The 21,428-nt window shown below is 38.8% G+C and overlaps 2 protein-coding genes across 3 annotated transcripts; one reads left to right on the top strand and one right to left on the bottom strand.

The window, feature by feature from the left end:
- Positions 1-1,330: 1,330 nt before the first annotated feature.
- On the top strand, positions 1,331-5,763 carry aagab (alpha and gamma adaptin binding protein). Of its 2 annotated transcripts, none has more exons than XM_037768533.1 (10): positions 1,331-1,536; positions 2,336-2,526; positions 2,613-2,709; positions 3,491-3,580; positions 3,700-3,783; positions 3,867-3,946; positions 4,122-4,221; positions 4,381-4,485; positions 4,654-4,703; positions 5,059-5,763. In XM_037768533.1, exons 1-10 carry the CDS (start codon positions 1,443-1,445, stop codon positions 5,134-5,136), a joined length of 969 nt encoding a protein of 322 aa, XP_037624461.1. In that variant the 5' UTR covers positions 1,331-1,442; the 3' UTR covers positions 5,137-5,763. The 2 variants fall into 2 exon arrangements, with proteins under 2 accessions (XP_037624461.1, XP_037624460.1); XM_037768532.1 differs by having other exon boundaries at positions 4,639-4,703.
- Positions 5,764-6,268: 505 nt separating this feature from the next.
- On the bottom strand, positions 6,269-19,509 carry smad3b (SMAD family member 3b). The gene is made up of 9 exons (XM_037768078.1): positions 19,022-19,509; positions 13,395-13,588; positions 13,149-13,283; positions 12,740-12,814; positions 12,592-12,642; positions 10,213-10,425; positions 9,952-10,089; positions 9,709-9,853; positions 6,269-8,034 (listed from the first exon to the last, which is right to left on the bottom strand). Exons 1-9 carry the CDS (start codon positions 19,222-19,224, stop codon positions 7,911-7,913), a joined length of 1,278 nt encoding a protein of 425 aa, XP_037624006.1. The 5' UTR covers positions 19,225-19,509; the 3' UTR covers positions 6,269-7,910.
- Between the last annotated feature and the right edge of the window lie 1,919 nt (positions 19,510-21,428).

Here is a 21,428-nt window from a genome sequence, read left to right as displayed (position 1 = left end):
AGAAAAATAAATAAATCTGAGATTTTGAGAATAAAGTCATAATATTAAGAGAATAAAGTCAGAAGTTTACAAGAAATAAAGTCATAATATTATGAGAATAAAGTCATAATATTATATAGTGCCTGAGCCCCCAACTTACAATTTATGGATTGAGAAGGTATGGAAAATTTACCACATGGAACAAATAACCTATTTCCTAAGACTCCAAAAAGACATATTTATTAAAAGGTGGAGCCCTGCCATGATTATACTAATACAGTGATTGGTGATCTGAATATTTGTATATATCCTGGATCATACTTGTATCTTTGTCTTCCTGACCCATGTCATCTCTCTAAGCACATACACACACCAATACAACACACTTCCCCTCCCTGACCTCTGACCCTTCACTACATTTATTTTTATTTAAATTCATTTATTTATTTATTCATTTTACTTTATTTTATTTTATTTCTTTGGATTGTTTAAGTATGTATCCTCCCTTTTTCTCTGAATTCAATTGAAATTACAGTTTAAGATGAAGTCTTGTTTTGTTTTTTTGTGTTTTCTCTCTCTTTATTTAAATTAATTAATTAATTAATTTTACTTTATTTTATTTTAATTCTTTGGATTGTTTAAGTATGTGCCCTCCCCTTTTTCTCTGAATTCAATTGAAATTACAGTTTAAGATGAAGTCTTGTTTTGTTTTTTTGTGTTCCCCCCCTAATCCCGCTGTTTTAAGTTGTGAAATTTTGTGTAAAAACAAAAAGAGACAGCTGTAAAAAGAAAATACAGTGGGAAAGAATCGGATGATGATTGTATAAGTTGCTGAAGCTGCAATAAAAACTAAGTTAAAAAAAAAAAAATTAATAAACATTAAATGCTTCAATACAGGAATTTAATGTCAATGTTGCCGTTGACACAAATTAAATTTCATTTTACAGCTGTCTCTTTGTTACATTAAGCTCTGAGCCCTTTTTTTATTTTTTATTGCCTTTATTTCACAAACTGGTCATACAGGTTAAATTACAGAGACATGTGCAAAACTGTAAAAGGAACAACAAGACAAAATAATAAATGCCAGGGGATAAACAGCTTACAAGTACAAAGCCAGGGAAACTAGACATTTAGGTAAATATATTAAAGGAGGTGCATAAAGTTACTCTTAATAGCTTTTTTGTTTGCGGAGGAGATAATCAGTTTAATATATTGTTTGGTTTCATGTTCAAATACAAAAAAATGAAGGTTTAGATTTACTAAATTTGGATTTATGTATATGAAATTTAGCTAAGACAATAAGCTCTGGGCCAGTTTCTTCAGCTTCATAGTAACCAGTGCTGCACCGGAAGTGACCGTCGCAGCGTCACAGTCAGAGTTGAAAGGTCACACGTCATCACGTCATCAACGTCACGTCAAGCTAGCAGCTGGAGGAAGCTAGTCTCCCTAAATATTATTAAAAAATGTCAACTTCAGAAGAAGACACGGAGATGCCTGCTCCATGTGTGCTCGTCACCAGCTGTGACGGTGGTTTTAGCGAAGAGGAGCTGATAAAACGTGAGTTTATCAACAATTTAACCTGCATGGTTTAGCATTATGCTAACGTTAGCATGCTAACGCTAAACAAAGCTAACTTAGCAACAACAGGTGACATTTGGTTTCGTCTGAATGATGCTAATAGAGGTTAATAACCAATTGGTCTGAGGTTGTCAAAGCTAGTTAGTGGTTTATTTGTGTGGTGCTGAGATAAAAAAGGCTAAAAGAGGTCAGGTGCATGTTATTCTAGCAGCTGGTCAGCTAGGTGGTCACAGTGAAGCAAGTTGATCAACTCAATGTCTGTATTGTATGTGTGATTTATAATAATAATTAATGTATTTATATAGCACAGATGTTACAAAGTGCTTCACAAGACAATAAAAGCAGATAAATAAAGTGAAAGATATGGTAACTGCTGAAACAGAACATCACAGAACATCTCAATAATAATAGAAGTGGTAAAACAAATCTACAGTATATATACATAAATGTGTATAAATGTACACATGCGTCCACAAACGGATGTATACATACATATATTTATACCCTTCTACTTATAGGAATGCTATCCTAAATAAAATAGTTTTCAAAAGTTCTTTAAAAGTGGATACAGAGTTAGATGATCGTATCTCTATAGGAAGTGCAGTCCAGAGTTTGGGAGCCCTGACAGCAAAAGCCTGATCGCCTCTTGTCACAAAATTGGACCTGGGAACAGCAAGAAGTAGCTGATCAGATGATCTCAGACCACGTACAGGCGTATAGGGTGTTAAGAGATCCATTATGTATTCTTGGTTTATAACCAACGTGTTCTTGTCCTCAGAGATCCTCAGCTCCAAGACTTTGCCCGAGCCGATCAAGCGAGAAGAAACCGTAGCCTGGTATCCATGGACTATCAACAACAAATATTACACAGCAGATGTCAGGCTATGTGTTGTACCAAGCACTTTTCAAATGTCATCTGAGATTGCCCAGTCCACACAGGCTTTCATCGCTTATTTTGACAGCACAGTGGTACGTGACTTAACAATGAGCTATAGTTTGAGAAGCTTAACAGTATATCCTGTGTAACTTTTATTATGTGTGCATGGTGTTTGCAGAAGGATGGGCTGGAAAAGCTACTTCCTTGGATATCAGTGGTGGAAGATCTTGCTCCAGAGGTGCTGATTCTAGTGTGTGACAGAGTCTGTGAAAAAGGTTAGTTCTCCATTAACTTGCAGAAAGCACTGTAACGGCGTCTTTACTGGTCTTCCTAAAAAAATGGATCAGACAGCTGCAGCTGATTCAGAACCTGCTGCTGCTAGAGTCCTCACTAAGACCAAGGAAGTGGATCATATCAGTCCAGTTCTGAGGTTTCTACACTGGCTCCCTGTCTCTCAGAGAATTGATTTCAAAATACTCCTGCTGGTTTACAAAGCACTAAATGGTTTAGGGCCAAAATACATTTCTGATCTTCTGCTATGTTCTGAACCATCCAGACCTCTCAGGTCATCTGGATCAGGTCTGCTTAGTGTCCCCAGAGTCAGAACTAAACATGCAGGAGCAGCGTTCAGTTTTTATGCACCAAATATTTGGAACAAGCTCCCAGAAACCTGCAGGACCGACTCCAACTCTGAGTTCTTTTAAATCAAAGCTTAAAACGTTGTTTGCTGCTGCCTTTTATTAAATAAAATAATGATCTTATACTGCACTATAACTTTTACTCGTGTGTTATACTCTATTTTAGCTTCTATCCTAGCTTTTACTTTTAGCTTATTTTTATTTTCTAATATTTAATGTTTTTATGTTTTTATAACTGTTTTAATTATGTCTTAATGTTCTTTTGCACTTTGTCTCAATGTTCTTGAATGTTTATGTAAAGCACTTTGAATTGCCCTGTTGCTGAAATGTGCTATACAAATAAAGCTGCCTTGCCTTGCCTTGGAATACAATTTTGCAGGGTACTATATTGCATCTAAAATGTATATTTGTCTTCAAGGGGTCACCAGACATGAAGCACAGCAGTGGTGTTTGGCTCATGCCTTTGAGCTGGTGGAGCTCAACCCACTGGAGTTGCCAGATGAGGATGGTGAGTTTTACAGGCAGCAGAAATTCCAATGACACACTGCGTACATTTATATTTTCATTCTTTATATTTTTGCATTGTTTTTATACACGTTCACTCTGTCTTTGTTGCCTTATTATTAGATGACTTTCCAGAATCCACAGGAGTAAAGAGAATTTGCCAGGCTCTCAATGCCAACGTGTGGACCAGTGTGGAGATGAAGGATGGTGAGATGACATCACTAATACGATTACCTGTTGCACATATTGTGTATGTATGGTGTGTGACAGTTTACATCTCTGTCTGATAGGGCACAATCAGGGCTTTGGTCTGATGAGTAGTTTGGTTGCTGCCAGACACAACAACCCACACAGCTGCCAAGATCCACAGGTCAGTGGCAATTTTGTTGTAACCATTTTCATTTACTACATTTATATTTCTAAATATCTTCCAATGTGTTCTTACTTCTTTCTTGTGTTTCATCAATCCATTTTCATTTAAATGGGATTTTAAATCTGTAAGTGTTCGATGAGGCATGCTAACCCTCGCTCCTTTTCTGTGGCAGTCTTCCAGCTTGCCAGTAGAGGGCTCACTTGTTAGTGAGGAAACTAACCATACAGAAAGTAGTGCAAACACAGAAGAGACACAGGGAGACACAGTAGTTGGTAAGTGAACAACTCCTCATGAAATCTGTTTTTTTTAAATTCCCCAAACTGGTTTGGATCCTGCTGCCACATTTTCTTCAGTATGTTCTCCCAAAATATGGATATCTTGATGATTGGGGGTGACATTTAATTAATATTCACTTGTGTTGATTCTCTCAGATGCAATGACCGATTTGGACATTCAGGAACTCGCTAATCTCACGGCTGGAGATCCAGATGTGGATAACTTTGAACGTCTCTTTACCAAATTAAAAGAGATGAAAGGTAATTCGGGGATTAAAAGGGAATGCACAACTTTGTCAGCAAAAACTCTGTTGGCCAATTTTAAAACTTAGAGGATTTGTGTTTGTACCTTGCTGTCAGTTTTTGGTGTGGAGGTCAAATATTTGATGCCATAAGATGTTTTGGTTTTCTCTGATTTTCAACCTGCAGACAAAGCTTCTTCATTACCCCATGAGCAGAGGAAGGTTCATGCAGAGAAGGTAAGCAACTGTGTTCACCCCTGGATACAAGACACCAAGACTAGAACCTGTCAATGTTCATAATCTGTGTATTCTCGTTATATAAAAGATTAATCCTTTACCATAAAAAGTGTTTACAGTGAACAGTGTATCACAATAGCATCCTCACAACCTCACACCATTATCAAACTAGGCAGTCCATGCCTAAATAGCTGCTGTGACAGGGAAAAACATTTTTATTTAAATCTATTGTTAGAGCAAGTTTCAGTGCATCAGTACTAGTAGTTTGAATCCTCGTTTGGCTCAATGAATTATTTAGGTAAACATGTTCATGTAAACTCTGGTATCGAGTATTTACATTAAATCTACTTTGCAGGTAGCAAAAGCGTTTTGGATGGCCATCGGCGGCGATGACGACGAGATAGACGGGTTATCATCAGGGGAGGAAAGCTAAAAGCAGCTACCTGTGACTCAGTTTCTTTTCTCCTGGTCCTCCCACAAGATCCAGCGCCCTTGGATTTGCTTCTTGCACCTGGAAAGTGGAGATGCTTACAGACGGTTCTGTAGGCATAGTCATGTTTAGAAACTTTTGATTCTTAAAATGAAACAATTGCAATACTGGTGTATAGTAAGAAGCAGTTGAATATCTTGATTAGGGAAAGAAGTGGTCCCCCCCTCGCTATGCTATAAGCCCTGAAGGAACCTCAACACATGTTGGTGTTGCAGGTGGAAAAAACAAAATACAATTTTGTGTCATTTATGTGTATATGTCCCTTAGGTACAGTTGTCACATATATTTGCAAGTGAAACAACGTGCCTTATCCTTAGAAGAGTTGTAAGACATTTAATGCACATTCTGTTGAATCAACATAAAGACTTGTGATTTTAATTTTTTTTGCTCCTTTGTGTGAGTGTGGCGTACTTATTGTGAACACGGGACTGCACTACATGGGTTCATACAGCTTATCTCGTACTTGTAAAGAAAAATACACAGAACAGAAAAATAGAAACACCTGTATGCTGCAATGGAGTACCTCTCTGCAATAAATAAAATTCAGTCATGGTGCTGTATTGGACATTATACTGAAGAGTGTTTGAAATATTTTGTCTTACCTTTAGAGCTGCAACGTTTACTCAATTAGTTGTCAACTATTTTGGTAAGCGTTTAATCGGTTTGAGTAATATTTTAAGAAAAAAAGTAAAAATTCTAAGATTTCCAGCTTCTTAAATGTGAATATTTTAGGGTGTCTTTACTCCTCTATGACAGTAAGCTGAATATCTTTGAGTTGTGGACAAAACAAGACATTTGAGGACATCATCCTGGGCTTTGGGAAACACTGATTGACATTTTTCACCATTTTCTGAGAACAACTAATTAATTAATCAAGAAAATAATCAACAGATTAATTGACAATGAAAATAATTAGTTGCAGTCCAACTTGCCTTTACATTTGTGGAGGAGCAGAAATGGTATGGTAGCATTTCTAACAGGACAGTAATATTGGACTGCATGCATGTAGTGGGGTTTCTATTTTTCTAGTCACTGTGCATTAAGGAGCCATTGGTTTAAAAAACAAAACAAAACGCTGACTTGAAATCTTTTTACTCGGTTGCAATTTTCACAGATAACAAAACAATGGTCATTTTGAGAACAAATATTAGGCTACATGAAAAAAACATGTACATAAGACTTGGAACAGAAAACCACCAACTAAGAATATCAAAGAACACAAGTACTGATACGGATCTACCAACTACCTAACGCACTGTAGTACACAGTATTTCAGCGCCGTGTACCTGTTTTAAATAGATTACATGGTGACTCAGTCTCATGTACTGTAAGTAAGTGCAGGATAAACATGGTGGCTTCATAGACAATGACAGCGAGCATATTACACATGCCTTATATTGTAGCAATGTACATGTAATATACAGTATTTACCAGACAAGCAAATTACCACTAGAACTAAAGCGTTACACTGATCAACACAGTAAATTGGAAGTGCATCATTTACCCACAAGGAGCATAGTGTATTATTGGCTAACAGTTGCTAATATGATCTTTTGCTCTATATGCCATCGATGTATGAGCCGTTGCCATGGTTGCTGCTAGCGAGTACCCTTCACACTGAAGTCACATGGGTGCCTAAATTCAACCAGTTCAACCTGTATGTCATACCCTATTATGAAATAACAGTAACAGCTGGTACAGTAATCCTATGTGTCACACTTAAGTTGACCCGCGTTAGAAAAGCCTGCATTTAAGCAGGTCAAGTTTTGGGTCATTATAAAGCAAAGTGTTTTTGTGAATCTACTGATGCCAGAGGTCAGTCAGGTCAACTGTTTCAAGCGCTGCATGACTACAAGAAATCACAAGCTATAAATATTTATGTACAATCAAATCGAGGCAATAAAAAAAATATATTCCCATGCAGGACAGTATGCAAAAATAACTTATAAAATGTCTCTTTCACTGAGCAAAATAGTTTTCATACAAGGGTTCTTTTCAAGAAACAATGGTGCTAATGTCTATATTTTTGTTTAAAATAGATAAAATACCAATTACATGATCAATCAGATAATTGACACGTTTATAATTCATACATGTAAATCAATATGGGCAAAGTACCTTGTACTTAAGATATTAATTAAATACATTCTATTTAATCACTACTCACAATGACATTTCTCATGTTAATTTATGGTTCGATTGATAAATAAGCCTCCTAATTCAGTGATTACAAAGAGTGGTACTGGGACACTGAAACACCAGTGATGATAGCGTATTTTAGTTAATTCATAGAATCAAAAATGTTTTGAAACATGTAAAAGGTGACCAAACATTTGGGAACATTTCAATCTCCTTTTTTTAAAACAAAAAAAAAAACGACAACACTGAGCAGTGAGCATAGACATGATGTCCGAGTGAATAATGAAGAAAATGTGGTTAGCCTTTTGAAAACTATTGCAAATACCCTGTGGCTGCCCGTTGAACACATGAAAACAATGTACAAGTCCTAAAAATAACCATCAAATGGAGACACTAAATGGTACGGAGGAAAGTGCTAGAGGTGTGAGGTGAAATGTTAGAGACGGCGAGGGAGGGGAGTGATTTGACGAATGGCGTCTCTTTCCTTATTATCACTGAGAGACGCCAGAGTTTTCCTATGTGGTTCGTGTGTAAGTGTGTGGATAAGAAGGAGGGTTTCTGGGAAACATGCACTGCTCCTACGACACACTGGAGCAGTGGATGCTGGGAGAGCCCATCTGTGTGAGGACCTTGTCCAGCCACTGCAAAGGGCCATTGAGATGCAGTTCGATCCAGCAGGGGGTGCTGGTCACTGTCTGACGTCTGCAGGGTACAGAGAAGGAGAGGGGCATCACGGTTAGGCATTACTGAGAGCTTTTCATACTACATCACAGTATACACACATTTAAAATCACTGTCATTATTAATGTAACTTCATTATAGTCAATGCAAAACACAGTCTACTCGGTATTTCTTGTCTTACACTGACGCCAACTCTACAGGCTATTTCTGAAGTCATTCAAGTTTCTATCAGAGATGTTTTCCTCCGAAGTGTTCGGTGCCAGAAATATAACACGTACCACTCATGGTCCATCGGGAATCCCCCTTGCAAAGGGTGTCTGAAATGTGTTCACCTCCTACTCCATGTTCCCCCTCATGCCTGCTGCATTCTTCCTCTGTTACTCAACCCACTCTTGCCGACTCACAGCAGCAGCACCCCCCCCTCATCACCTTCTTTTTCCTTTCCAAGTCCGCTACTGTCTTTGCACAACACCCCTACGTTTTTTTCACCCCCAGAACTTAATCATCCTGACGACAATCATCAAGGCCGTCTCTTCTTAAATTTGGGGCACTCAGGTTAACAAACTGACTCAAGGAACACAAGAAGAGTGATGAACCCTTAAACCAAATGTTTACCGATAACTTTAAACAGGCTGGGACAAAGACAGCAGCATAAGGCCGCCTGTGTGTTTGGAGCAGGTGCTTTATTCCACTTTGGAAAGCTGAAATCAGAACAGCAAATGGAACACTTAACTATGGACGGGCTTTTTACACAACTAACAAAAATACAACAAGTTCGAAGGTAAAGTTTAGCCGTGAGAAGGGAAAGGTACACTCTGCGTGGCTGGTCTTGGCTGTAAATAGCTTTATGTGCTGTTTGTGTCTGCAGAATGATGTCTTCTACCAAAAGAAGAGCTGTGAGCAGAGAAGGAGCAGGTTCATAGAGGGCCCACTTAAGACCCCTTTAAATTCTCTGTCCCCCTCCCAGACCCTGGGGATTACTCAGACCTGACAGCCTCCCTCAACATCCACTCTGTGTTTATTCAAGTACATAGTACAGTATGAGAGGAGAAAGGGGGGAAAAAAGCCATGTGACAGAAGGAAGCTGTAGTTACTTGTTGGGTCAGTTAAATGTTGCTTTTCAAGTCTTTTGGCCACTGTTGTAAGTCTAAGATCTGCCAGTCAAATTCTGTATGTTGGCCTTTTTGGTAGAAGCTCAAGCACTATTTTTGTGCTTGTATGTTTTGTATGTTAATAAATTATAATAGCTGTCCAAATCCCTGTTGATTTTATTTAGTATATATTCACTACGCGCACATCGCACCGGAAATGGGGCGAAAACTAGCGTGTCCACCTGAGTGTCATGTTTCCATCACTGCCGATCGGAGCTGGAGCCTAAATAAATACCCTGCGTACCCGGAGATCTTTGTCACGGGAATGAATGCAGATTGCAATCTTTCCAACTAAAGACAAAAGCCAGATGTTAGTGGGTGTTAGTGAGCTTAATATGACATCTTTAGCAAACAGCATATTATATATTTGTCTTAGCAACTTATGCTAGCACAATCATTTGAACATGAACTGGTTGACCTCAAAGCCTTATACCATTTGTCACATTTAAGCCTTTAACTGTTAATAAACATATATTCAGTCAATGTCAGAAACAAATGTAATGCATTCATATAATTCTAATATACCTAATAATGTATTATTTACCTGTACTCAGCTCCCCAACCCTTGACAAAACTCATGCGAATGGTGCACATCCTGGTGAGTTGGTAGACAGCCTCAAAGCCCTGGTTGACTGACTGGGCGAGCAGACCAGCAAACTCCTGGTTGTTGAAGATCTTTAGGTTGCAGCCTGCAAAATTATGATTAGGTTTAGTTAGAACTCAGTTATGCTCTGGTCATTTAGCCTCTTATGGCTTCATGTGTTTGTGTGTATCCCCTCATGCTAACCTGGAGGTATTTTGCAGACAGTGGCAGGATGCCAACCGTAGCGCTGGTTGCAGTTGGGACTCTGGACAAAGATGGCACTGTCGCTGAGACACTCTGCAAACACCTCTCCCCCAATGTAGTACAACCTCACGCCCCGTCCTGGAAAGAGAAGAGAGGAGATTGTCGCTCAGCGCACAGCTACCTGCTGATTATGTCAAGCGAAAATTTAAAAAGGCAAATTAGATCAGAGCTTAGGCGGTCGCTGTGAAATAAAACGAGTACCTATGTGTCTGCGTGTGAGCTCCACTGCTGAGTTGCGGTTCACGTTGGACAGCAAGCCCAGACAGAAGCGTTCAGAGTTGGATGGGTCTGTGAATCCATCTACTGTGAGGGAGGGCTGCGAGGCGTGGAAGGTCTCTCCTACACGTTGGTTCAGCTCATAGTAGGAGATGGAGCACCAGAAGGCCGACTCGCAGTACGTCACAGGTTGTAAATCTGTGTGAGCAGAGGGTGGGGGTTAGATGGAGAGACATTAGCTGAGATACAAGCTCCAGTTAGGTCCATGAGAAAAGAATTCATGAGCACAGGTACGGCTTTGTGGTCAAACAACCATTTGATTGTGAAGATGCACACAGCTGATAAAGCTTCCCTTTGATTTCTCTTCAAAAGCTCTTTCCCACGACCCTCATGGCCCCAGCCAGGAACGGCCAAGACATGACGTACCTATTTATTTTTTTAACAATGACCTCTTGGTGGCTTTCCACATAGATAGAATAACCTGGCAACCGGATATTATTATTGCATTACCTTGAGCTGTCTGTTGCTGGTCTTTCCACACACACGAGGACAGACCAAAGACAAAGACTCCATTCATACCACGCTTACTCTGTTACTGCCCTGAGGCTAAGCCTCCCAGACGTAGTCCACTGCTCCTGTATATTGCTCATCTACAGACACGCTCACCCCTACAAATATATTCTCATCTGATAGTCTGTGGACATCATATGAACAGTACCATAAGACATCAACATTTTTTGGTTTTCTGACTTGTTCATGTCCATGAGCAAAGAAGGATGTTATAGAACTAACATATCTGATACAGCGCTGTTGCAGATTAAAGCTATCCTCCTATAGTTAAAGGATGATTCCTTTGCAGGAGACATTTTATAGAGATAACAGGTACGACAGGACAAGACATGTACTCTATAGTATAGTCATCGGGTCCAGTTAGATGGGATGGGTCTATTGTTGCAGGATGATTCAGACTGAGAGGTCTGTAGTCCTGGTCTCACATGTGTGCTCTTACTGTCACATCTACAACATACATGGTGTGCAGTGTGTGCCTTAGCCAGCTGAGCCACCAACACCCTCAACATTCATTTTAATTTATACCGTGGCCACTGAGAACTGTCAATGACTGACTGGCAGACGTCCATTCATCTCCAGTAGCAGGACATTATAACTAGACACCTCTGGAGCAGAGGTTTCTTTGACATTTTAAATTAATGCACTAGGGCTGGGACGATATGCTTATCTAACAATTTGATACTATCACGGTACTTGGGCACTGATTAGAGATGTATTAAGACTCTACAAGTATTGCGATTAATTGCTTTTAACTTTTTTTTTTTTTTTTTTAACAGTAGACCATGGGAAAAAGTTCAATTATACACCTCTAGGGACTTTTACTTTGGAAAATCTCTTAATTGATACAATAAAAATGTTTGATTATCAGCATGTATGTAGTCAGAGATGTCCTGAAGTCAAATATATCAGTCATTGTCAGGAATTATTAATTTCTTTGTTTTTTTCCAACATCCCACAAGTCAAGGAATAAAGACATTTCCCTCACAATTTAGTGGTATATTCTTTGTAATTTATAAAGGAATTAGGTCATATTTTGAAAACCGTATGTAGTCACGCATTTATACTTCCCATAACTTCCTCAAGTTCGTCGCTAGCTCTCTCTGTCAGCTTCGTTCTCTTTATACATCCATGATCAGCTCCATCTGGGCCGTTTGAATGCATTTAATATAAATATCAGTATATGGGTGCGCTACAGTTGTAGCATCTGCTGATTTAACCACGGAGATGCGAGTGATGGCGGGCTTGACCGTAGTCGAGAACTATGGGCACACTCATGTTGGACATATTACCACAATACGATACAAGTCCATGACAGAGTTAGCATGCAGCTTTAGCCATGATGTATAGCTCTGCTTTTCCTGGCAATGTGTGAAACACAAAGTGTTTCCATACTTTACTTTGTTTGTAGTGTTTATCATACTTTGGATTTAAAATGTGAGGGTGCAGGTCGTATTCCCGCGTCACGTTACTCGGACTACAACAATAAAAGCGGTAACTTCCTTCTACCTCCGCATAGACTCAAATGAAGCCATTATATTGTCATATTGTTTATTTAAAAAAATAAATTACAAAATCGCGATACATAGGCAAATCGTTTTTTTTTCCCACCCCTAGAATGCACCAGCATTTCACTGTAGGTAATGACAGTGAAAGTTTAAGCTTCAGTGGATCAGCTAAAAAACGTGGAGTTTGTGAATACACAGTATTATACATTACATAATGTCAATGCTACCAACCAGATAAGTGTACATAATGAATGATATGCTGTGTAGGTAAAGCTTTGGTTTTGCTTACCAAGATTACTGTTTGCGGGTGACACAGGATTGGGCGACAGGCTGGGTGAACCTGAAATAGAGCGGTAATAGAGGTTTGGCACATGATCCAGATAAGGCATAATTAGAACAGTATGAGTTTCAATAGCGTGTACTTTCATGTGACTCACCTGTGTCCATGCTGTGGTTGAGCTGGTGATCATTTGCCTCACCATCCTCACTCAGATACCCTGGTGGGGGAGTTTCTATAACATACAAATGCATACAAAGATTAAGAACACACTCCTGATCTCAGCATATCAAAGGCATATTCAAATGCTAAAACAAGTTTTTGTAACGTAATGACTTGGCTATTTTTTTTTACATATATTTTAGGCCACTCTTGAACATTAGAGGCAAAAATATCAATGCAACAAGTCTTTACCAAGAAAGGTGTTTCTTAGAGTCAGGTTCTCTTTTGTTTAAAATGTTCCTACAATAACTAGACAGCTCTCTCCAAATTAAACACAAACTAAATAATCAATCATGAGAATAAAAGTTAACTTTTAAATTCAGAAATAATGTCATTGTTTTTCTCACCAGGAATATAGTTACTCTGGGGCTCAATGCCAGCGGGAAAGTTGGTGTTCTCAGGGATGGATGGGCTGTAGTCATCCAACGGTGGGAACTCTGCGGGGATATCTGTATGTCGCGGTACTAGGACAGGAGGCAAAACTGGAGACACCCCGATATTTCATTAAGGACCAGTTCAGTTCTGTATACCGTATGGAAAAGCCTCATTTTAAATACAGTAATTTGGATCATGTAGCAATTAACTGCACTCACTTGGTGTCTCCACCCTCTGGTAGTGGTAGGGGTTGACGCAGACTTCATCCTTCTTGGTGTGGAAGGCAAATTCACAGTGGTCGACAGCCCTCAGCTCATGGTGGGACTGCAGGTCTGGCCAGCGCCACAAGCGACAGTAGATCACATGAGGAAGACCTTTTCTGTGGGAGACCTGGAGACGCCCATCTAAAGATCTGAAAGACATACAACACATGGTATATAGAGATTCAATTTAATCAGTCACTGTGTTGCTTTGCTCTATGCTCTGACTATTGTTGAAATCATGAATGTTGAATTATAAGATACAACCTTTAACATACTTCCTAGATCGACATTAAGATGGAAAAACACCAAAGCATTTGACTGATGTCAGACCAGTTAATTCTTTTTTTTCCGATACTGCTCACGCAATGTGCTTTTCCAGTTACTGTATTAAAATACTGTAAGCATGAAAGACTTTATTTTTTGCCAACCGTTACCATTCCCTCAGTCCTTCCCTCACAGCAGCACCAGTCAGGGAAATATCAGCTCTCTGAACCATCTTAAAATGACCCCAAATGCCAAATCATTATTTCATAATACAAACAAAAGGCTAGCTACAAAGTCTACGGAAATTGGTCTTAGTAATGTTCAAATACAAAAGTTGTCTATTGTAAATCAAACATGGCAAACGTGGGTTTTTAATTATGATGTGATACAGTCAAACTATGAATTGTAGTGACTGTATAAAAAGAGAGCTGTTTGACCTATGCACAAAAAGCATATGTAACTGTGAATTGTAAGACCATATTATATATTGCCATGAAACTCAAATGACTAAAAAAGGAAAGGGAGGACTGTAACTGATCCTGATCTCTCCCCTCACACAGAGTCCAGTGTGGTGATGGCTTTTTTCCAGCTGAACTCAACAACAGTTCAACTCATTGTTGAGCTGTCAGACAAGAAACATATGGTCCTCATTCTATACCATGGCTGGCCTCCCGTGAAGTATGTCAGAGAGGACTTGGGGTTCAAGACAAACAAGTTAAAGCTAGCTTGGAGCTAGTTTCAGAGTGACCAACAAGACAACGTATAGCATCAAACCCAAATATCATAATTTCTAATAATTATATACAGTTCATTGAGATTAGGCTGAGGATGACATCAAACATTGGGCAAAAATCTATAAATCTCAAGTAGGGCTGCACAATTGATCGAAATCTAATCAAAATTGCAATATGGCCTACTGACATGTTTTTTTTTTATATTGCCGATATTACTGATTTACAGGGTCATTCAATCAAGAGCTCAGACTACAATGAGTAGTCATGAGGGCTGCAACTTATAAATAATTTCATTGTCGATTAATCTGTTGATTATTCGATTAGTTGTTTGGTCAATAAAATGTCAGAAAATGGTGAAAAATGTCGATCAGTGTTTCCCAAAGCCCAAGATGACGTCCACAAATGTCTTGTTTTGTCCACAACTCAAAAATATTCAGTTTACTGTCATAGAGGAGTGAAGAAACCAGAAAATATTCACATTTAAGAAGCTGCAATCAGAGAATTTTGACTTTGACTTTTGATTAATCGTTGCAGCTCTAGGCATGACCATCTCATCTCAATGACAAGGGACACCTGCAATAACCAAGTCCCACTACTATTTCATGATCTAGATGGCAAGAGAGAAGAACTTGTCAAATGTTCCAAGATTAAACAGAATCTCCTAAATCACAGGTTTATAGCTCAAAATTATATCTTACTTCAGATCAAATACAATAATTGTATGTCATTTGCATGGTCATATGTTGTTAGACATAAAGTCTGGCCCATTAGTGTGATTGGTCTTGCGGTCTATGTGCTGCTATTCAGTCTGATAGCTCTGGCTAGAGGTTCATGAAATAAAATCATATATATTCCACCATTTTTGTAGACAATGCATTGATATCAACAGCCAAATCAAGCAATGGATAACCTCTTAACCTTTAAATACTCAATTTAAATGAACAGGCTTTGACATAGTTTTCATCAGAATTTAAAAAAAGAACCTCAGCAAGCAAAGAAGCTAAATGGTACTGAGAAAAGACACATAGTACCAGTGAAGTTTGAGCAATGTGATACCTAAATAGTTGGAAATATCACCCAAACTCACACCACAGACCACCAAACTTTCAGACTGCATCAGTGACAACTGCAAAGATCTTCCTGCACTGCCTCCTGCCTAGAGGGTCGGCTGAGTTCAGCCTCCCCATGCTTCTGCTGAGACTAGCCTGGGCTATGTCCTGTCTCCCTGATTTGATGACCACTCTGACACCCACGTGGACTGAGGCAACCCTCTTATCCACCAGAAGAAACAACAACTGTACAGCAGCCAGCCAGCCAAGGATTCACGGGCATCTCAAAACCAATAGTGCAGTACCTCTTATCCTGTGACAATCCTGAGTGGGAATGAAACCACTTCCTGTTATAGAAATTGGTCCCAGAGCGTCAACCAGCTTTTAATGACGTTACACAATAAACAAGTGTGTACTTCCCAGTGCCTGCATATGATGAAACACATCATGAAGAATGGTAACAGCACTGTTACACACACACAGTGAATCTCTGTATCCCCAACAGATAGGAAGACAGCTGTTATACAGTAAACCTACAGTCTCTGGACACACCAACGTTGAACCACAATCCAAACAGTGGCCCACACCCTCCCTAGAGCCGGGAGCACATTCCCAAGAACTGAGAAAAAGTTTTTAATGTAGGTTAACACCCATGATCTGACTTCTATACAAACCACGATGGGGGACTGCCTGTTTCATTAGCAATTAGGCCTGGGTTACAAGCTGCCTGATTGAATATTCCTTGGGAAAATTTTTTTGAAGGATGCTTAACAAGTAAAGAAGTCACTAGGGGTGTATTCTAGCTTCTTCAACACTGCCCATTACCAGTAGGACCAAGACGTGTACCTGCCTTATTTATTTTATATAGGAAAGGTAAGAGAGACAAAACAATCTAACAGAAAATGGAAAGAGTAATTGTGCCAACATCAGCAATAGTTCACATTGAAGAAATTATAAAACATATTTACATTCTACTCTATGTTGTTATGTCGCTTATCTGAGTTATCATTGTAGTTGTTGGTAACAATTTTCATTTTATTTAAGGTTACATTTCCACATCTGGACAGGATAAGGATAAGATAATCTGGATATCTGGATAAGATAATAAGGATTCATGGCTAATACTGACTCACTCAGTTATAGTGAGATTGAAAACAGTGTCCAACTAGTAAACTACTTAAAGCTGAAGTAGGTGGAATTGGAGCAAATATGTTTAAAAAAGTTATTTTTATAAAATGGTCACTATATCCTGAAAGTAGTGCATGAGACAGGTAATATGAAAAAAATCATGTGCCTCTGTGTCCTCCGATTCTCTTAATGGCATCTGCAAGATTTCACAGACCGGAGGAGAACAACCAATCAGAGCCGAGCTGGAGCCGGTCATCTCTGAGCAGCTGTCAATCACTCAACTCTGACCAAACAGTCAAACTAGGCAGCACTAATCAAATATGAATCAATATTCTGTTACTGTAATGCCTATTTCTCGCCTTGAATGTTTTCAGAAACATCTTGTAGTGTACTGGTTAGCTGTAAAATTAAAAATGTTTCTGACCCGGCAGACATGTTGAGAATAGTTGAGGAAATACCAAGCACCGCCCAACAGCGGGAGCAAACTTTCTCATTTTACAGCTAAACAGTAACAGAATACTGATTCATATTTGATCAGCGCTGCCTAGTTTGACCGTTTGATCCGAGTTTGCCAGTGACAGCTGCCTCCGTTGAATGAACAGCCAAGAGGAACTCTCTCGCCCAATGATGGCAAAAATATTCTGTCCACTGCAGGTTTAAACTGTCCAATATTTTGGGTCAACATCCAAGTTTGTGAAAACATCTGATTGACATTTGCGACTCATTCACACCACTGACAAACAGCTGTGTGTACACAATCCTGCATCACGTCCAAAACAAAAAAATCCCCTCATATTACTGTTCTTAGACGGATGTGTATCCCATATGGGGAATCCCAAACCCATCCCTTATCCCGGTTCTCCCAGAGTACACACAGTCTAAACATCCTCTGTGAGTCAGAGAACCGCTTCCACCCAGAACCACCCCTTCTCCTATTCATCACACGTGTGAACTGTGGACATACTTGTTTATGTAGCACTAGATGACAGCTACCATGTCAGCAGGTGAAACATGCTGATAGACATTTTTATTAAAAACTTGCTGACACATTTGAGAAACACTAACTACTATGTACGTCACATTCCTACACATTTAAGTCGCTTAAATTGTACTTATAGGTTACCTGCTGGTCTATATGTTATGCTAGTTGTGCATACTAATGATATAATATGACACAATAGTGTGTTAATGGGCAGAGGGTTAGGGTTACATTAACATTAACTGACATTCATAACACTAACTCAATCACAATAGATGTAACAGTTTGCCATGTATCGGTATTTCAGACTGATAAAATGATAATGATCATATTGTATTTCAGTCTGTTGGGTGGATTTGTGGAATGGGTTAGGTGATGGGTTGAAGCGGAGCACAAATATAAATCACTTTAAAAAGCTATACAACAAAATATATTGTTTGGGAGGTATATGGTTGAGGAAGAGTTGTGATAAGGGTTGGTTTATATCTACTTTTTAACTCCGGATGGATATGTGGGTTGTAAATAAACTTGGGATACTCTTCATATATTTAATTTGGGATGTAAATAAATCTGGGATAGTTTATATATTATATTATAATTCTATGATATAGGAGTTATTAGAGGAGAAGTGAGAAAGAGGTAGGGAAATATAAGTGTTACTTCTACCTACTCCTTTTCAGACACTATCACTCTTGTTTTGTTTGTTATTATTTTATATATCTGTTTTTATTTATTTTAATGTTCGAAATAAAGTCATTCATTCATTCATACATGTTGTCTGTATTACCTGTTTACACACAACAAACTGAAACAGCTGAAAAGTAGGTTGCATTAATTAAACTAATGTTAGTTTCACTATTTAGGATTGTTTTTACCATTAGCACATAAAGCTAATTATCAATGCAATCACTGCATAACATCACACTTTTTAATTCCCCCCTCATCAATTAATTTAGTAATGAACCTGTCAAAAATTAACACAAAGAAAATTGCTTCACTAACAAATAAGGCTTCTAATATTAGCTCAAGCTAACTAGCATGCTACTTAAGTCAAGTCAAATGTATTTCTAAAGCACATTTAAAACAACATGAGCTGACCAAAGTGCTTTACAGACACAGTGCAGAATAGAAACAGGTCAACAGAGCAGACAACAAAGTGTCACATACCCACAGACAGAGACCAAGATAACAGACTGTTATAATGCTAGCTAACGTGAGCTGACTAGCATGCTAGTTAGCTCACGTTAGCTAGCTGTCATCAACATTAGCTTGCCAGTGTAGCTAACTACGAGGCTGCTAGTTAGCCTAGCCGTTAGTTAGCTAGTTAGTTAGCCTAGCCGTTGGTGTGGTTACCTGGGTTACTGGGTATGGTGTGGTTATGAGTATGCTGGTGTGGTTACCTGGGTTACCGTGGTATGGTGTGGTTACCTGGGTATGGTGATGCATTTGGTGTTGATGTTCTGAGTCGTGATGGCTTTCTCCAACTCGTCCAGCTGTCCCGTCTTCTTCAACTTCTTCACCAGACTCTTCACAGCTTTCTCGCACCATTTCTCCTCCTGGCCGTTCTGCTCTCCCTTCTTCCAGCCGAGCAGCCTCTTCACGATGGGGGGAGTGAACGGCAGGATGGACATCTTTAACAACAATAAACTACTAGTCACAGGACTCTGGTTTAATGCCCTAACATTACAGGTTGTCTTTCATATACAACTAGCTGGATAAACTCCCAGACAGACAGGCAGACGAGTGGCTGGTCGCTGCCGGTGGAGGACTGAGCAGCAGCAGCAGCAGCGGCTTGCGTCGCAGGTTCAGTCCGATCAAGTTGGTCCGTCTGTCGGAGACTAGTGGAGCAGCTCCTCCAGCTAACAGCAACCAACCAGGCTGTCTGTCTGCACCGGTCTACCCCTGCTCCTCCTCCTCCTCCTGCTCCTCCTCCTGCTGCTGCTGCTGCTGCTCAGTCAGCTGCTCTGTCCTCCACCTGCAGCAACACAGCAGTGTGTCAAAAAGATTATTATTATTTGTTTACACACTACACTTGCTAAATTAAGCATTGTTAAATAGGAAAAAGATGATGTTCTTTTAAATTCAGGGGAAACAGTTAAAACACAAATAGTTTATTTTGTTTATTTGTTTATTTATTTTGCACAATTTAAGACTATACAACATAACAAAAAAAAAAGAATAATATAAAGTGCAGGAAGAGGCAAAAAAAAACACTTTTTTACACACTACACTTGCTAAATTAAGCATTTTTAAATAGTAAAAAAGAAATGCATATTTTCTTTTAAATTCAGGGTAAACAGTTCAACACAAATAGTTTATTTGTTTATCTTGTTTAATTGCACAATTTAAGACTATACAACATAACAAAAAAAAATGAATAATATAAAGTGCAGGAAGAGGCAAAAAAAAACACTGGGCTCATCTGAAGCCTCCACCTAGAGATAAAGATTAATATAAAGAAATAATATGACTACATAATAGTGATAGACAAGTCAAGTCAAATTTATTTCTATAGCACATTTAAAACAACATGAGCTGACCAAAGTGCTTTACAGACATAGGCAGAATAAAAACAGGTCAACAGAGCAGACAACAAAATCTCACACATCCACAGACAGAGACCAAGATAAAAATCCATGAGTAAAAGACTGTTATAATGAGCATTATAAAAGGCCAATTAGTAATCACAATTCAAGTACATTCAAAAGCCAAAGAAAAGAGGTGGGTCTTGAGCTATGCTTTGAAAGACTCTGTAGAGGGAGCAGATCTGATGTGGAGAGGCAGTTCAGTTGTTGATAACAAACAATTAGGACAAAATATATATAATAACAACAATGACAATACAGTAAATATATATAAAAAAGACAAGTGTGTGTGTGTGTGTGTGTGCGTGTGTGTGTGTGTGTTGCGTGGAAGTGTATGGTTAGTGTTTGTGAGGAGGATATTGATTTAAATATCTATAAAGACTTCTGGGTAATCGTGACCAAACAACATTGTGAGTGTGAAAAATTACAAAAATAAAAACAGATACATGGACAACATGGGGAAAAGCAATTACAAAACAGCAATTAAATGACCCTTTAAGCGACTTTTGAAACATTTGACAGATGAACTTTTTTTTATAGATGTGAAAAAACAACTAAACTACAGTGCAGTGATAAAAGCAATCTCTCTGATAAACAACATTTAGGCCACTGGGTTTTGGTAATTTGCTTTTATAACCAATTCAGATGCAGTAGCCAATGTTTACATTTTCTAAAATAATGTGTTTTCATTCATGTTGGGTTATCAGTGTCAGTGATTTAAACCCTGTTTGTATGCATCTATTCAATATAGGTCAAACTCAAGAGGCAAGAAATGGAAAAAATGTTGTAATCAGAGATATGCCAACACTGAAAAGTGATCCAACTTTTTGTATTTACTGTGTCCATGAATAGAAGACCCTCTGGAGTAATCCCTTTCATCCCCCCATAAAAGTGATTTCATTTCACCACAGATGCATCTTTCCAGAAATGGAACGAGGGAGGTGATTGTGTTATTGATAAGTGCACCCCGTGGCTGCTGCCTCCAGTAAACAACAGTGTGCCTGTGCTATAAATATCTCCGTCCAGGACCAGCCCCCTTTCCTCCTCTCTATTTATAACCTCCATCAATGACTGCTGCCTATTTTTAAGCAAGCATTTGGCACAGCTTCTTACTTCCTCCTTAAATAAATATTATAGCTATCTTGGCAGTGGGACCTGAAAAATAATATTAAAGGACATTTCATGGCTCTCTGTAGGACAGTCAGTTGGCATGTGTATCTAAAAGTAAGCCCTATTCATAGTAATAATCA

The sequence above is a fragment of the Sebastes umbrosus genome, chromosome 4 (assembly GCF_015220745.1).
Source record: "Sebastes umbrosus isolate fSebUmb1 chromosome 4, fSebUmb1.pri, whole genome shotgun sequence".
Taxonomy (NCBI): domain Eukaryota; kingdom Metazoa; phylum Chordata; class Actinopteri; order Perciformes; family Sebastidae; genus Sebastes; species Sebastes umbrosus.
The sequence above is the reverse complement of the archived record's forward strand: the minus strand, read 5'-3'. Positions and strand labels throughout refer to the sequence as shown.

Coding starts and splice junctions, on each gene's coding strand:
- aagab (XM_037768532.1), top strand. CDS start 1,443: ATGTCAACTTCAGAAGAAGACACGGAGATGCCTGCTCCATGTGTGCTC. Junction 3,784..3,866: donor CAGTGTGGAGATGAAGGATG/GTGAGATGACAT, acceptor TCTGTCTGATAG/GGCACAATCAGGGCTTTGGT. Junction 4,222..4,380: donor ACAGGGAGACACAGTAGTTG/GTAAGTGAACAA, acceptor TGATTCTCTCAG/ATGCAATGACCGATTTGGAC.
- smad3b (XM_037768078.1), bottom strand. CDS start 19,224: ATGTCCATCCTGCCGTTCACTCCCCCCATCGTGAAGAGGCTGCTCGGC. Junction 13,589..19,021: donor AAATGCATCACCATACCCAG/GTAACCACACCA, acceptor TATGTCTTTCAG/ATCTTTAGATGGGCGTCTCC. Junction 10,426..12,591: donor ACCCGCAAACAGTAATCTTG/GTAAGCAAAACC, acceptor CTGCTCACACAG/ATTTACAACCTGTGACGTAC.